This window comes from Amphiura filiformis, chromosome 3, assembly GCF_039555335.1.
Source record: "Amphiura filiformis chromosome 3, Afil_fr2py, whole genome shotgun sequence".
NCBI classification, from domain to species: domain Eukaryota; kingdom Metazoa; phylum Echinodermata; class Ophiuroidea; order Amphilepidida; family Amphiuridae; genus Amphiura; species Amphiura filiformis.
In genome coordinates, this window is record NC_092630.1 from 40,063,757 (window position 1) to 40,080,594 (window position 16,838).

General features: G+C 35.8%; 1 protein-coding gene across 1 annotated transcript in view; it reads left to right on the top strand.

The window, feature by feature from the left end:
- Positions 1-2,970: 2,970 nt before the first annotated feature.
- LOC140148496 (Fanconi anemia group D2 protein-like) overlaps positions 2,971-16,838 on the top strand; it is a 39,450-nt gene continuing 25,582 nt past the window's right edge. Inside the window, exons 1-16 of the mRNA XM_072170478.1 lie at positions 2,971-3,039; positions 3,866-4,018; positions 4,906-4,973; positions 5,137-5,189; positions 6,126-6,173; positions 7,300-7,360; positions 7,625-7,680; positions 8,543-8,630; positions 10,720-10,844; positions 11,488-11,575; positions 11,890-11,994; positions 12,553-12,635; positions 13,040-13,139; positions 13,881-13,916; positions 15,149-15,292; positions 16,387-16,521. Coding sequence (XP_072026579.1) covers positions 2,988-3,039; positions 3,866-4,018; positions 4,906-4,973; positions 5,137-5,189; positions 6,126-6,173; positions 7,300-7,360; positions 7,625-7,680; positions 8,543-8,630; positions 10,720-10,844; positions 11,488-11,575; positions 11,890-11,994; positions 12,553-12,635; positions 13,040-13,139; positions 13,881-13,916; positions 15,149-15,292; positions 16,387-16,521 — 1,395 coding nt within the window. The 5' untranslated portion in view covers positions 2,971-2,987. The remainder of the gene's footprint in view (positions 3,040-3,865; positions 4,019-4,905; positions 4,974-5,136; positions 5,190-6,125; positions 6,174-7,299; positions 7,361-7,624; positions 7,681-8,542; positions 8,631-10,719; positions 10,845-11,487; positions 11,576-11,889; positions 11,995-12,552; positions 12,636-13,039; positions 13,140-13,880; positions 13,917-15,148; positions 15,293-16,386; positions 16,522-16,838) is intronic.

Here is a 16,838-nt window from a genome sequence, read left to right on the forward strand (position 1 = left end):
ATCGCGTTTTCCTCCGGTGCTTATATTAAGGTAATACACAATTTTAAAGTGTTGCGATTTGGTAGTTCACAACATCTTGCGAATGGTAGTGAGTTTCGGCAAAAATTGCATTGCTCATTTCCTTGCGAGCGTGTAGAAGAATTCAAATATCACAGAAATGCTTTTATATATCCTGTGGTACTTGAGTTATGTTGTAAAGAGGGCTAAAACAACAACACTTTTGTAAAATATACATAACTCATTAACAACAATAAATTAAGCAAGTTTTCAAAGTGTATGATTTGTAGAATGAACTTTTGCAAAACTTCAAAGTGTTATGTTTCACTAATATATTGATTTAGACAATAAAAATCGATTTTTCTGGCTGCTTCGACCAACAATACCCTGTCTACCCTTAATACCTATTTTAATAGGTTTGCTGCTTCTGTATGCCTTATCAAATTGAATTAGACCATTTAATACATGTCTGGTGTCCTCAAGGGTGAGTTACAGTACCGTAATTAAAGCAAGGTAAAATTTTCTGTTAAAAAAATGAAATCTGTTGGGTCATTTTTCTATCCCGGCGCAAAATATGGTAAACATTGCCGAGGTATAGAAAATTATATATGCTTGGAAAGCTCTGACTGTGAGGAATTCAAATCTGCAATAATTAATCTTGCAGGGTATGCAGCATTTCTTCAACAACAAAAATTCCAATAGTATTTTTTTTCATGAATTTTGGAGGTTCTCAAATTCATAACCTTTTACGGGTACATCCATGTTAATTTTAAGTGCATTTTTGAACTCCTCAGGCAATTTGCTTCCAGAAAATGTATACTTTTGTGGGGTTAATGCATAGTTTGAAAAAGTTATAGCCATTGAAACGAAAATACACGCGATTTGCGCAAACTTAAAGTGTGTCACACGAAATGGGCCCAACTTAAAACGCATGGCCTAATGCTACAAGTGTCCTAGACAGTTGGTGTCACCATAGCATCGTCAATTTTGTAGCTGTCCATCAGCCAAACCAGACAACCTCATAAATCAAAAATAGCTTTTTAACCACTGCCAGAATGTTTATTTATTATATATGCATGATGCACATTTCATAACTTTGACATTATAACCCAACTTAAGATGCTAAAAGCAGAGTCGTTTTCAAATGTTAACTTTGTCCGTCCATTTGGACGGACAAATTTGGACTTAAAGCTCCTTAAAATTGACAAAATATTACAGAATTAACTAATTAATTATTTCCAATATGTAAATACATGTATATGTACTATTTAATAAACAATACTAGGCTATTTCAGTCGTTGAGAAATATTTGGACTGCACTTGGCCATATTGCTACATGGTGATTTGCCGTTTATTGTGTTTTCTGTCTTATATGATTGGTTGACGCATTCACGTGTCAAGCGATATCGCAGGGAAGTTGAGATTTCTTCAACTTGCAAAAGCGACATCGTTTTTGCCTGGGCGATTTGAATCGATTGATCGGCTTGATGCACTGGAAATGTAAGTAAACATTGAAACATTTTCTGCAAAAGCCATCGAGTATAAATTCAGCTTAAGATATGGCATATGCTCTCGTCAAAGGTTTACTGCAAAATAAAATAAAGTTTCTGCCAAAGAAAAAGGGCAGTTGAACTGTTTACAAAATTTTTGAGAGCATGCACACACAGCGACACCAGGGGTAGCGCTAGGGTTTTCAAACAAGGGGTCAAAAATGTGAAATTATGTGAAACTATGGATCCAAAACAATAGAAATAAAGGGTTCAAATGACCCTTTAGCAACCACTAATTGGTAATTTTGTGCGCCAAAAGCTAAAAGAATGTGCCTATGACCCCATGGCGCAAGTTAGCGCTACCCCTGAGCGACACCCTGCACCGTAAACACACTGTGTGACACAGAAATGGGTTCTGATTGGCTGATTCAATTCAATTGTCTGACAACACGGTAATCTGATGGCCAATTTACGATTGTACATGTACGTGTGACGCGTCTCATCTATGAACTTTTGAAGTTAAACTTCAAACTCAGGGGGGCCACTCAGAATTATACTTGTAAGCATCCACGTGAAAGAAAATACAGATTTAGGGTGGTTAGGGAGCAAAACGAGGATCCGCACAGATCCGAGATTTGGAACTCAAAACACTCATTTTACTAGAAGAAGGCATGAAGGGGTGCTTTTTTAAGAACGATCCTCGCTTAGGGTACTAGTATTTTAAAATTACCCAATTAACAGCCATTTATAGTGGTGACATATTTATCAAGTTATTTAGGCATAAAAGGGTGGTGTCCAAGTTTTACAAACCAGATAATAAAAAATTTTGGAGCCGACTTCCAACATTGCCAGAAATAGCTGATCGGCGATCATCATCACTGAAGTGAATGACACTCATACCGACACACACAATCCTTGTTTAGGGGCAAATTTCAAGCCAATTCCTCGCTTAGGGTGTTTTTATTTGAGAAAAATCCTCGTTTAAGGGTTAATTTGACAACATTTCGACATCCTCACTTACATGTAGGGTCGATTTTGAAAGTCAGTTCACGCGCATGCTTACAACTTTTATACATGAGTGCCCCCCACCATTTTTTTAAACTTGCACTACTAAATAAAATAAAACAGGATACGGCAGGGGTAGCCGCAGTCTGTGGGCCTCACGGACTTAGCGAGCGCGTAGCGCAGGACGTTCAATCAAGCGCGTCAGCGCGCTTCCGAGCGACTAACATGCTCACCATACCTCAACAAGACACCGATTATCTAGATGATAATGGTCTGTTTCTCACCCTTTATCTACTACATAGCCAGAGGTTTCCAGTGGTATAAAATCTCAAATTTTTTGAGAAAAGGGGGGGAGAGGCTGTGGATCACGAAAAGCGCTTTTAAATTATGTATGTTTCAAAATTATGATCGTTTGAATTTTCAACATCGGAGTATGTTTTTACATAGTAGCATAAAATAAAACTTTTTAATCTATTTGTTTACAGACGCAAGCCCATGGCTAAGTCTCGAGGAAAGCGTGTTCGAGGAACCAATGACCAAGCGGCTGGTGAGAATCATTCAAGTTTAATTTGGGAGATTGAATGTACATTACGTAGAACATTGTGTTTAATTATAAAGTTTTCAAAGTACGGTACCGTGCTATATAGTACTTTAGGCATTGCTGATGACAAACATTACTCCTTGAACCTGTAAGATTTAATCTTAAAGTCTCAAATGTTAACAATTTTTTAAATAAGAAACAAAGTACAGTACTCTGCATAGTGCATAATAGTTAAAATCGAAGTAAGGCCTAAAAAAAGTTTTTATTGCCCTTTTTGACCGATCCAAAAATCAGAAGAAAAAAAAATAGGGTCGCTTTTTTTGTCTCCACCACGAGGCATACTGTTTTTGCAATGTCCGTGTTTCCGTCCTTCCATCCTTCCGTCCGTCCGGATGCTGTATCTGGGGCATGGATGGGCGGATTGACTTCAGATTTTCAGGATAGGTGGGTCATGGTCAAAAACTCTGGCTACTTATTTTTGGGTGGGATTCAAGGTCATGTACTGAGGGCAAAGGTCAATTACAAAAACTGTCGTATGGGCATGAAACTTGGTGGGTACAGTCTACATTTAGAGCCAACTTTTTGGAAGGTCATTTAGGGGTCATCCGGGGTCACCAAGGGGTCATCTGAGATCAAATTACTAAAAATTGTCGTATGGGCGTGAAATTTGGTGGGTACAGTCAACATTTAGAGCCAAATTTTTGGAAGGTCATTTCGGGGTCGTCCAGGGTCATCAAGGGGTCATCTGAGGTCAAATTAATAAAATTTGTTTCTTTAGGCCTAATCTTTAGATGTTCACATCATTTGTGTTCACATATAATTTGATTTATAGCAGGAGCTTCAAAGAGAAGTAGGAAGGGTCAAGGAGATGGAGACAGAGGAGCACAAAAAGACAGGACGGTGTTACAGGATACATCCGTGTTTGGAGAACTCACCAAGCAAGCTGGTTTTGTAATGATGGCAGGAGACTTGCCTAATGAACTCAGTAAGTTGAAGTCAAAAGCAACTGATTCTTTAAGTATTTTATCTACACTACAAAAAAAAGCATATTAAACTGGTACTAGACCCCCTGATAAATTTTGTAACTAATTTTGCATTTTTCTCAAAAATAACTACACTGGTAACAAAAGTTATGTGTATTTATAGGGGCAAAGAATCCAATTCACTGAAATTTCAGTACATTCTAGCGGTACCTCTTTTCTCATCATAAATAACGTACCACTTGTCTTCAGTCACTGAAATTCCTGTGTAGTAACTGGATTCCTTGCCCCTATAATATACATAACTTTTGTTACCAGTGTGTTATTATTTTTTGAGAAAAATGCAAAAATAGTCACAAATTGATCAAGGGTTGTAGTACCACCTTAATCTTGTATATCACATTGGTACACTTTGCTCTTTCTGTTCAGATACAAGCTTTTGTTTACAGATTTATTTTAAAGACCTCTATTTTGCTTTCTTGATGCAGTGACATCAGTGCATGCCCAATGTGCACAGAATTAGATTGTGTGCATTGAGCCATTCACTCAAATAACTGGTGTGTTAATATTCACGATCAAAGCCGGTGCATCTGTATGTGCAAAGTAACTGCAACAACAGACGTCACTGCCTCAAAGAAGTTTAATCGACTATAGAGACATGATTTTTATGAAAACAAGCCACTTCATTTTTGCTTGTAACTGATTTGTAATTATCGCCTTGGCCTATATCAGATCACGTCACTATACTTAGCAAAGTGTCTACAACTAAACGTACTGTATTACGTTCATGAAGTTCATGAAGTTGTCTAATTAAAGGAAACATTTCACCCCACACAAGTTACAAAAATCTGGTCTGGACAAACTTGATCATTAATTGTTCTTTTTCTTGTAGGTGTTGATCAAGCACTCTTTGTCAAGAATTTAACCAGAGCCGTCAAGAGACATGATGACTTCCCCCAGGTAGGTGCCATATTGAAACTAGCATCCCAAAACTCCCAAATAATTATGTAGTTCTTGTAATACATGGGTGGGACCTGCAGTTGTTCCTTTGGTTTTGCAGAAAATTGTGACAAGTTGATCCCTTAAGATTGTTAACAAGTTTCTGTCTATTTTGATTTTGCAGGTTGTAGATGACTTTGTAGCTGGGGTCCAAAACCACATTGAAGATGCAGTGAGGTAAGATTCAATATTCTATGCAAGGAAGAAGCAGGGACTGCCTTTTTGAAGAGAGTGAAAGCAATCACTCTCTATTGCTCTCCTTAAATCTGATATACATTTTTGTAGGAGAGTAATTTTTAGCTCTCCTTAGTTGACCATTCATCTCCTAATATTATATTCTATTGTAAATGCTCTAAACAGCTCTCCTTGAAAGCCCCAGAAGAGCTATTTTTAAAATGCTCTCCTGCAAATTCTAAATTCCCTGAAAGAGTCAATCTCACAGATCTAATCTCGTTTTGGTTTTAAAGTTATATACATAGCATTAAAGTTAAATTAAAGTATAATTCATGCAGTAGTATTTCTTGTCCAAACTGGAACATGCGTGTTGTGTCCATGTAGCAAACTAAGCGTGTACTCAATGTAAGGCTTGTGCATGCTTTCTTATGTACCACGCTATGTGTGTGTGTGTTTATCGCGGAGCCACTAGCGTTCATAGTGTTTGATCTTGCCCAAGAATTACTTAATTTACCTGTATACAGTGGTACATCTTTATAATTATATATGAAGGGTGTGTCTTGTGCAACTGAACTGTTTCATGGCCCATAGATTGTGATCTTTATGATTTGACATGAAAATGGCTGATGTAATTAATACCAGAAAGTGCATTGAGTGTTCTCACACAGCAATTTTGAATCTGATAGCATTTTCTGACTATTCACTATTTATAATATTGATAGTCTCACACTCTTCGGTGATAAAACAGATTAGCTGATAACAACTAATTGGGTCGGCAGCCTGCTGTATAAAAAACAAACGTCCGTCCTACTGCAGGAAAAATAATATTGTCAGCTTACCTTAGTTAAGTATAATATGTACCACTCCTCAATCAAAATCAGGTAAACTAGATGAACTGGTATTTTTAATTATCTCAATTTTCTATTGTGTTCTCTGTAGATTCAAATACAGTCTTCTCCCTACCATAACAGCAGCAAATTGTGAAAGGTAAGTTGATACTTGATTCTTAGTCATATTGTAACATTTCCATAAAAATGGATTTAGTATTTCTTTTACATTAAATGTTATCTTGTACTGTCAGATCTGTCCCCTTTTAATTTTGAGCCGAACAACTGAGGTAAAGCAAAAAAAAATTGAAATTTACTACCTTCTATTTCCATCGTAATAATAAACAACGGTTCCTGCGCTTTATGCAAAATCTCGGATTTTGACAAAACTACAGCACCTTAAGTCTTGATTTTAACAGGGTGTCTTAGTTTAATAAAGTACATTACAATCGTGTAAAAACAAAATTTTGAAAAAAATATTGAGGGCATCCTCGGCAAAATGCTTTAAATTAGAATTAACTTTTGAAATTATATGCAAATAGTATAATTAAGGGCTCGGATATCAACATTTTCACATTTTTTTTGCGGGACCTGAGAGTACATCCGACATCAAATTGCATTTTTAAAACGGAGAATGTCCTTCTGACATCAAATAATTTTGATTTTTTGAAATTCACAATTTAATATACATTTTATGGCAAAGTGATTGAAAATTGATATTTAACAGTCCTTGAAGTAAACTTTATAAATCTAATGACACTTTGTATATGTAGCTGGAATGAAAGCCGATGATCAATTGAAAATTTTGACCTTTCATATTGAAGATATAGATTTTTTCCCCAAAAACCTGAAAAAAGGGTCTTTTGAGGAAAAAAATCTATTTAAACCAACTGAAATTTTGGGAATAAACTTTTTGCGTGGATACCTACTCAAACATACCATAAAAAGAGGATGCTTGAATCATAAAATACTACTTTATCGAGAACAAAATGTTTGGTCTCATATCCTTAGCTTAAAAGATTCTGATGTCACACCATCCATGCATCTTTATCCATGATCATATTTGCTGTTGTACATTGGAATATATATTTTTTAACATAGGGGCCTGAACCTTTCCAACCTATAATAATCAATGATAATGTGCACTGCACATTGTGCAGCCATTAATGCACCCCGGTGAACAAGAGACAGAGACAGGCTTGCATGTGAAATACACACCTCCAGAATGATGCTAGGCTCTAGAGTCCAATACAATTATATAATCACATTTGTGTTATTTATTTTAGTGCCAGAGGTGGTAGTCAAGACAGTCTTATGAGATTATTACTTGGTATAGATGACTTGCAGGTGAGTTCAATGCATGGTAGTACCTTAGATATAATGTGGTAGTAGTTGTCTAATGTTACTCAGGAAGTATTCTGTATCATTTTAAAGCAGGATAAAAAGGTTAGCAAAATTATAAAGTCAACTTAAAACATCTTTGGTGTTTGGTTTCTTTTTTCAAATCACTTGATATTTATTCACTTTGATACTAAACAACAACCCACATGTAGCAAACAATTTATAATTTATATTTTGTTTCTTTTCTTTGATGTAATTGTTTCTTCACAGTCACCACTAATTGTAATGTTATTGGAAAAGCTGCCAGAGTTTATGGGTGATGAAGAGTAAGTAGTTATGTTTACAACAATAATTGATCAAGCCTTTTAATTTTCTGTCCTTTATGTTGTTAGCACCTGTTTAAGGGATCTAGAATGAGCGTTTATGGCGTTTAGACAGTATTTTTTGTGGGACATGAGAGCACCTCAGGCGTGTCAATTGCATTCTGAATACTGAAGCATGTCTTTCTGATATCAAATAATTTTCATTTTTGAAATTCACGATATAATACAAATTTTATGACAAATTATTAAAATTTGATATTTTTTCAAATTTTGATATATAACAGTCCTCGAAATAAATTTTATAAATCTAATGATATATTCTTAAAGTGTATGTAGCTGGGAGGAAAAGCCGACGATCAATTGACAATTTTGACCTTTTATATTGAAGATATGGATTTTTCCCAAAAAGACCTATTTATTTTTGGTGTTTTGGAAAAAAAAATCCATATCTTCAATACGAAAGGTCAAAATTTTCAATTGATCGTCGGCTTTTCATCCCACCTACATACACTTTAAGTACTATAAATCATTAGATTTATAAAGTTTACTTCAAGTACTGTTAAATATCAAAATATCAATTTTAATGATTTGCCATAAAATGTGTATTACATTGCGAATTTCAAAAATCAAAATTATTTGATATCAGAAGGACATTCTTTGTATTCAGAATGCAATTCGATATGTCTGATGTGCTCTAATGTCCCACAATAAATACTGTCCAAACGCTCATACCCTTCCTTAAATCATCTAATAAATGCCAATTATATCAAAACTGATAAGTGGATATGAATTCTCTTTAATGTCTCTTTCATTTTTCTTATCGATAACCTTTACAGTGTTTCAAACTTTTCTTTTCTCCATGCAGTAGTATGTTTGACTACAGCGAATCAGCAAACCTACCAAGTCTTATCTTGAACCAGTTTAAGTGGCTTGACCGGGTCATCAACAGTAAAGTAAGTATCTCAACCATATTCACAAACCAGGCATCAATTATTAGTTATCATAATTTTGTGGGTAGCAATCTTGCTATCTACTGAAGAAAACAATCGTGGCATCTACTTACTGAAGATAACAATCATGCTATCTACTGAAGATAGCAATCATGCTATCTACTGAAGATAGCAATCTTGCTGTCTACTGAAGATACCAATCATGCTATCTACTGAAGAAGCAATCATGAAGATAGCAATCATGCTATCTACTGAAGATAGCAATCTTGTTATCTACTGAAGATAGCAATCATGTTATCTACAGAAATTGTAATCCTCTATTGAAGATAGAAATCATGATATCTACTGAAGATAGTAATCATGCTATTTACTGAAGATAGCAATCATGCCATCTACTGAAGATAGCAATCATGTTATCTACAAAAAAGAGTAATCCTCTATTGACGACAGCAATCATGAAGATAGCAATCATGCTATCTACTAAAGATAGCAATCATGCTATCTACTAAAGATAGCAATCATGTTATCTACAGAAATAGTAATCCTCTATTGAAGATAGAAATCATGCTATCTACTGAAGATAGTAATCATGCTATTTACTGAAGATAGCAATCATGCCGTATACTGAAGACAGCAATCATGAAGATAGCAATCATGCTATCTACTGAAGATAGCAATCATGTTATCTACAGAAATAGTAATCCTCTATTGAAGATAGAAATCATGCTATCTATTGAAGATAGAAATCATGCTATCTACTGAAGATAGTAATCATGCTATTTACTGAAGATAGCAATCATGCCGTATACTGAAGATGGCAATCATGTTATCTACAAAAAAGAGTAATCCTCTATTGAAAAATAGCAATCATACTATCTACTGCAGATAGAAATCTTGCTATCTGCTGAAGATAGCAATACTGCTATCTACTGAAGATAGCAATCATGCTATCTACTGAGGATAACAGTCATGCAATCTACTAAAGATGATTTCATTCTACTGATGATTGACAGAATTTGGGAGATGAAGATGGCAATTCTGCAGAACAGAAGATAGGAATCATGCCATCAGAACAGAAGATAGCAATCATGCCATCTACAGAAGATAGCAATCAGACTATCTACAGAAGATAGCAATAAGCTTTTTCTAGAAGATAACAATTGTGCTATGTACTGAAGATCACATTATCTTATTTGACTTTAGACACATGCCAATGACTAACTGTCCTTGTTAATTGGAACCATCTTAGCGAATGGTGACCGCATTTGAAATTCACGCTCCATGTGTGGGACATTAAGGCCATGTCTTCCATAGGGATGAATGGATTTCAAATGGAATAGCTCATTAAAAATTGTTGTCTTGTGTGTGCAATATTTTGCGAGGTTACCTCATTCCAGCATGATAGCTTCCTAATTACTCCTGGATGGATTTTGATGTCTACACCTTGCTGAAGTGCACAACACGTACATCAGCCTTAATGTCAGGGATGATTGATGATTAAGCAAAGTTCATCCTCTTGGGACAGTCTCCAAGGAAGCGGAAAGACTCACCCTGTGGAAAGAAATATCTCCCAATTCACCAGCTATGGGACTGCAACCCAGTGAGTAGCTACCACCTGGAGCTGATTCCACATGGCGGTGTCTCAACAGACTTAGATCAGGGGTCGGAAGGTGCAAGGTCACTTTGCAGAAATGGGGATACCTACCAGAAGGACAAAACGCTACCTGTGAGTGTGGAACGGTTCCACAGACTATGGAACACCTGTTGGTCTGTCCACAGATGGGGCAACATTGCACACATGAGGACCTAGCTGAATTCAACAATTCTGCTCGTCACTGCGTCAGCTATTGGCTCAGGCGCATTTGACCCTGCGCTTGGGCACGCTAAGAAGAAGAAGTTTGACCCCACAATGTTACAACCCAAAGATCAAATAAAGTTTTTGGTGCTGATCAAATAAATGATGTGAGAATCTTGTTATCAAATTTCTCTTTTGTACAGAGAATGCTAATGTACAACCTTTCCAACTCTTGAAAGTACATCAATCAATTAATCACAATGTTTAGTCTAAAGTGATTTCTTTGTCTATGAACAGGAAATGACAGATAAGATGCTGGATATGGTAGATGTGTCTTGTGAGAGTGTTCAGAGAGAGATTGTCGCTTGCATCCCTGAAGTTGTCTCTGATGAGGAGCATAACGCAGTGGCTAATAAGTTACAGTAAGCAAACTGTTTTTGTGTTATTCATTATTGACAGATAAGTGATTGATTAATTTTTTTTCTGCTGAGACTTATTTATAATCAGAGACTGAATTGAACATCACCTGTCAATCAAACTCAGAGTTAAGCATAAAAAGGAGTCTGAATAGAGCAGTGACGTAGAGTTATTAATAATTGAGTTTCTGAACATGGTGGTACCTTATGGTTAATTTTGCATCTTCAAACATATACGTGCCGTCTTAAAGGTTTGGTCTTAGTAATGTGAAACTTTCTTTCCTGAAGGCACCATGTCAACAATGCCTAGAAAATTTGCTTTTTGCCTTGTAAAAGTACTGTAATTTTCTGCAATTTTCCTATGAAGGCACCAGGTGAATGAGCCTTCCTTTTACGCACAATGCACTACTTATACAAATCAAGGGTCATGGGGAGTTTGATTAAGAGTGACTTCAGATGCAAACTAGTCTTATTAATTCTGTCTCAGATTAAATAGTGTTTACAGTTGATATACTCACTGCTAGTTGAAAATGGACAACATTCCATCCATTTATGTGTATTACCATGTTTAACTCAAAGTGAAACAAAATGTCTTCAGTATTGCTTTTGTCATGCATCTTATCTTCTCATATCTATTATATGCTTGCAGAGAGCTGTTGGTTCAAAATAGCCAGTTGACTGTGCCTATATTGGATGCGCTAACCAACCTCAATTTGACTCCGGAACTCACAATGCAGGTGAGCTGGGAATTCAAACACTTTAAATATATGTACCATCGTTCAAGTTATGTCTTTGTTTGTAGTATTGATTTGAGCAAATCATTGTTTTGCACATAATTAATTATATTTTGCTCAATGCTCAGTAATTTTTAGGGTACATGTTTTTCAGTGCTGTACAGTTTTCAAAATGGTCAACTGTTCATGTTACTGATTTATAAAAAGTTGTATGTTGATAAACGTAATTGCTATTCTAATGATTAAATTCATTGATTAATAAAACCATATGAAGCAATTATGTCATATTCTTATTTTGTATTTATATATTTGCGTAGGCTCGCACCGCAGCCCTTCAAACTCTAGCATCAGCCGAGTTAGAAGATCTACCAGCTGTGGTGAAATTTATCTTACAATCTGTCACTAGTACAGATGCTACCGAGGTAGGTCTACAGTATACACCAGCTGCTCATTTGAAGCTGGATATTTGTATTATGAGAAACAAAAAGCATCTCTAGTTATCGATGTGTAGTAAAACAAGCCAGAACTCCAATAAATTTAGCAGGATGAAACATTGACTTGTAAAATGTGCTAAATTTTTACTTTGTGAGTCTATGGCTAAATTTCAACAACAATGCAATCTTGTAGAGACTGGATTAACTTAGATTGAGAGTCATGCACATGATAAACAGATGAGAGTGTATATGTTCTTAAAACATTCACATACAAGTTAATTACGGTTTTCACCATTGGGCCAGTTTCACGACTAGCCCATCAGCATTCTCTCCTGGTTGTTACCAGGTTATAAGACATGACATCATTATGTAAAATGCTCTGTTGGGTTTTTAAAATCTTAAAACTAGGCCAGGCACTTGCATAACACTTTAAGCAATGGGAAAGTACCAAATGCAAGTCCTGCTTATGTTTTCATAGTTTAGGGATATTAATAAAAGTTTCGAAGTGAATTCACCTTGTTATGTTATATGCATGATTAATTTCAGGTAATTAGTGAATTGAGGAACAACCTTGACCTTCATTCTATGCTACCACCAACAACAGCCTCCACTCCACAGCGAAGACCAAGGTAAAGTAGTGCAGAATTAGGGATTAGTTTGGTCAATGTCAAATAAAGTAAATTGGCAAATTTTCAGTGATATATTTGTGTCTTCATTTATAATGAAAGACAGATAAAAAGACTAGTTCGCGTCTGAAATTCTGACAAATAGACAGAAAATGCTGTACTGCACAGATCGGCAACCAATCATGGCGCACATTTGCCCTGAAGTCAGACGCGATTTAGTCTTTTTATCTCTGTCTTTCATTATATGGTAATGATTTAGCATTTCAAATCTGAAAATAATAAATGAATCAATCTGATCTGTCATATGTGATAAGGTATCGTGATTTATTGAAAAGTTGATCGAATAATTACTTAATTGGTAAATTAATTGAATGATTGATTATACTAATTGATATCATATTGTACAGAACTAATGCAAGCAAGGAAGGTGATTGTAAGTTACTCATTCTAGAAACCATCAAATCTAACATATGTTTCTGGAAGGCTGTAACAGAAGGCTGGGTCAAGGTAAATCATCATTATTAATATCCATATCGGACCTGCCAACTGTCCCTCATTTTGAGGGACTGTCCCTCATTTGAGGTTTACCAAAGTGAAAATGAGGGACAGTCCTGTTTTCTGAAAATTTCAGTGATGGCAAATTTAAATGTAAGAACAGCAGAAAATGATGCAAATTTCACTTTCAAATTTTGCTATATATAGCATTCTCATGAGTCTATAACTCTATTGTGATAAATTCAGACCTGCAAAACCTTCTCTGAATTCTGAAAGTATTGCACACCTCATGTCTTTGAATTTGTTGGTACCTGGTTTGTGTATATGTACAAGATTTTGTCTCAATGTCCCTCTTTCTGACTTTGGTAGGTTGGCAGGTCTGCCATATTAGTAGCAAATTAAATCAAATTTTTATGTTTTGGAAGGCAGGATTAAGTATAATATGATGTAATGTAATTTACATTAGCAAAGCAAATCTACATGTTTCTGAAAGGCTAAAGACTGGACTGGTGGTATGGTTACTCCTTCATGTTATTTTACACAAAATTAGGGTTAGGTTCAGCTAACATGAAATAATTACATTAAGGATCGACAGATAGTGTCCTCATGAATATTCGTACTGCAACAGATAACACATAAATATGATATATTATCAATTCATACTTTATATTAGCCTGTCCGTAGCATTTTATTTTCTTAGCATGTTTTTAGCATTTCATTTCAATATTGCACCCATCTTTTAACAATTTGCAGGCTATAGAGAGTGTTGACTCAACTAAGGATCATAAGGTAAGTCCAAGATTTTTTGTTTCCAAAAATTTGGTTTTTTTTCTACAGCAGCAAAATGTGTTCTTTCCAACATGCATCAGTTATATCCTTGTGGCCATGAAACATTTCAGTAAAATCAACTGGAATATGACCGGTGTCTGTCTGTCTGTCTACTCAAGAAGAGAGTCGTCGTACATCCTTTAAAGAATTTTTTTTGATATATTTATGTCACACAATCTGATCCAACTGGACCAAAGGAAGCAATGTTGTAAATGGAGTTATTACTAGGCCTCATCAACTTACACCAACTGTTTAAGGCTAGTTAGAGCAGTTAGCTGTTGCGAATTGGTCAAGTTGTGGTATTCTGTGAATAGTAATGACCTCTGGCGATAATTGTCATGGTTATTTTGAAGTGGTGACGAAGAATTCAAATATGATTGACAGTGCAACTTTGCATCTTGTGGTTCTTGAGTTGTGATGTAAAGAGTGTCAAAAACATATCTCAAGAACCAAAATACATTAAAAGCAATTATTGGAAGTGGGACTGCATGTTTTGCATACCCATTCAAATCTTCCAAGGCGTAATTATTTTTTCATTAAAGGAAGGTGACCTGATATATTTGAAAAATCAAATTCTTTAAAACTTACGTATAACATAAAATGTCATCCCTTTCAAGCAAAAATGCAAAAAGAAAATGTAAATGTTTTTTGTAAATGTGACTAATTCCTAATGGAATTACCGACATTTATACAGTGTGATATTGGTAGTCTACAGTGTTTTTATTAATGACAATCATCATAATCATATAATATATTGATTTCAAGTGAAAGGCCCTATTTTTCTCATAAACATATTGAAATTAGAATTCCAGCTCAGTGTATTTCCCAAGATATCATCAAAAAACTGCCGAATTAGTCTCAACTATGGTATACCATAGTTGAGACTAATTCGGCAGTTCTTCGGAAATATACCGATTTGGAACGCCAAATTTCAATATGTTTATGAGAAAAATATGAGCTTTCATCTGATACCAAAATCAGCATTTTGATGAGGTAAAGTGGGGGGTGAGATTTTCAATCAGGTTACCCACCTAATCTAGACAATGAAAATTGATTTTTTTTGTTGGAGTTGAATGACCATGACATGCTGTAACTTCTAATGTAAGTGGGATGTTTTTTCTAACAAATTGAAATTCAGTAAAATGAGTCTGACATTTGTTTGTTTTTGCGCTTTTTGTTGTTGTTTATTCTAGGCTTTGGACATTATTGTGCTAATCATCATCCACTATGCTGCTCCAGATCGTAAGAAATCAGTTGAGAGTGTTTTCCGGAATAAGATCAGGATGGGACACTTGAGTGAAATACTGCTACAGGCAACTTTCTCATCACATGCACAGGTTAGGGGAGTCAAACACAAATCTGTAGTAACAATTTACTAAAGAAAATTTAGTTCAAACACAAATGCTGTGAATCTCTCATAATATGGGAGCAGGGATGTCAACACAGATTCAGACACATCAGGATGTACCTAAAATCAATTTTCATGAAGGAAATTTAAATTGATACACATTTATGCGTTTATACGTAGCCAGGCAAACGAGGACACACACAAGGATACACACATGACAAATGAAAACACCCGGTGACCGTGGACGTCCTCTGTCTTTTAAATGTATCAAGGACATCGCAAATAACGTAAAAATGCATTTAAAACGGGTCCACCTATGGGTGGTATAGGACGGGCCACGGTTGGATAGTAAGTGGTCTGGTGTGAGTGAGGTCCACGGTATGGCGATTAAGAACGGATGTGTGAGTCCTCGGTTAGCATGTTTTAAATCAAGTGAAAAATGAGGTCCTCGTTTTCCTGCCTACGCGAGTGGGGGTGTGTGTGTGTATGTTTGGGGACTCCTGGCAATATGGGATGCTTATTGCTTCCAATTGGAGATACCTATACCATGTGTCTGTAATTACTTATAGTGTCATTATTCCAGTCATTATGGGGTGAGGGTATGTGTGTAGACATCGGTCATTGTACTTATTATTGATGTGTTATGTTATGCTTGTTAATGACGACTGATATCATGCAGCTTTCAAAAAGTGCCAGATTAGAGAAAATATTCACGTTCACGGTGACAGGATCGCGTGCTGGATGTTCTAAAACTATAAGATAACAAACACTGGTGAAAAAGTTGAACTTTGACACAGCTTCACAAAATCATTTCTCCAGATTCTGGTGCCGAGTCTGACACAATTTGCATGGATGTTTTTCAGTCGTCCGTCATTTCACTTGTCAACCCATAACATAGGGCCTTGGTGTATGTGATGTGCACATTTTAGGAAGAAAATATACACACTAAGTTGACCCAATTCTTTTAATGAGTATGCTTGTTTCATGTTCAACAGGGAACCAAGGGAGAACAGTGCCAGTGCATTGATTGGTCACCCCAGGTTAAATAAGAAATAAATAAATAAGTAAATGTTGCAATTTCAGGCTATTCGTGAGTATTTTCCATCAATCCTGAGTCTAGCTGAAGTGCTCCTGAGATCTCCAGAACCAACCGTCAGTCTCTATGCATGTTCCATGTATAAACAGGCATTCCTGGCATTTGACATGTATTGTAGACAGGTAAGATCTTCTTGCTATTTAAGTGATTGAATGCAGAAAGTAAATTACCTAATTGTTCTGAGTTTTGAGTTAGCGATGGGGATCGCCTCTTCAACATTCTTGATGACCAAAGGGTCAACCATCTTGTTGTTATGATCAATGTGATTGTTCTTCAACTGAGTTAATGCTATACAGTGTAAGCTCTATCCATGGCACATAACTCTGAACAGCTATAGTCTGTATACCTTCCTCGAGTCAGTAATTTAGATATTGTTTTTATTGTCTCTCTAAATGTAATGATGAGAATGGATAAGGCATCCGTCTAGAGATCGGAAGGT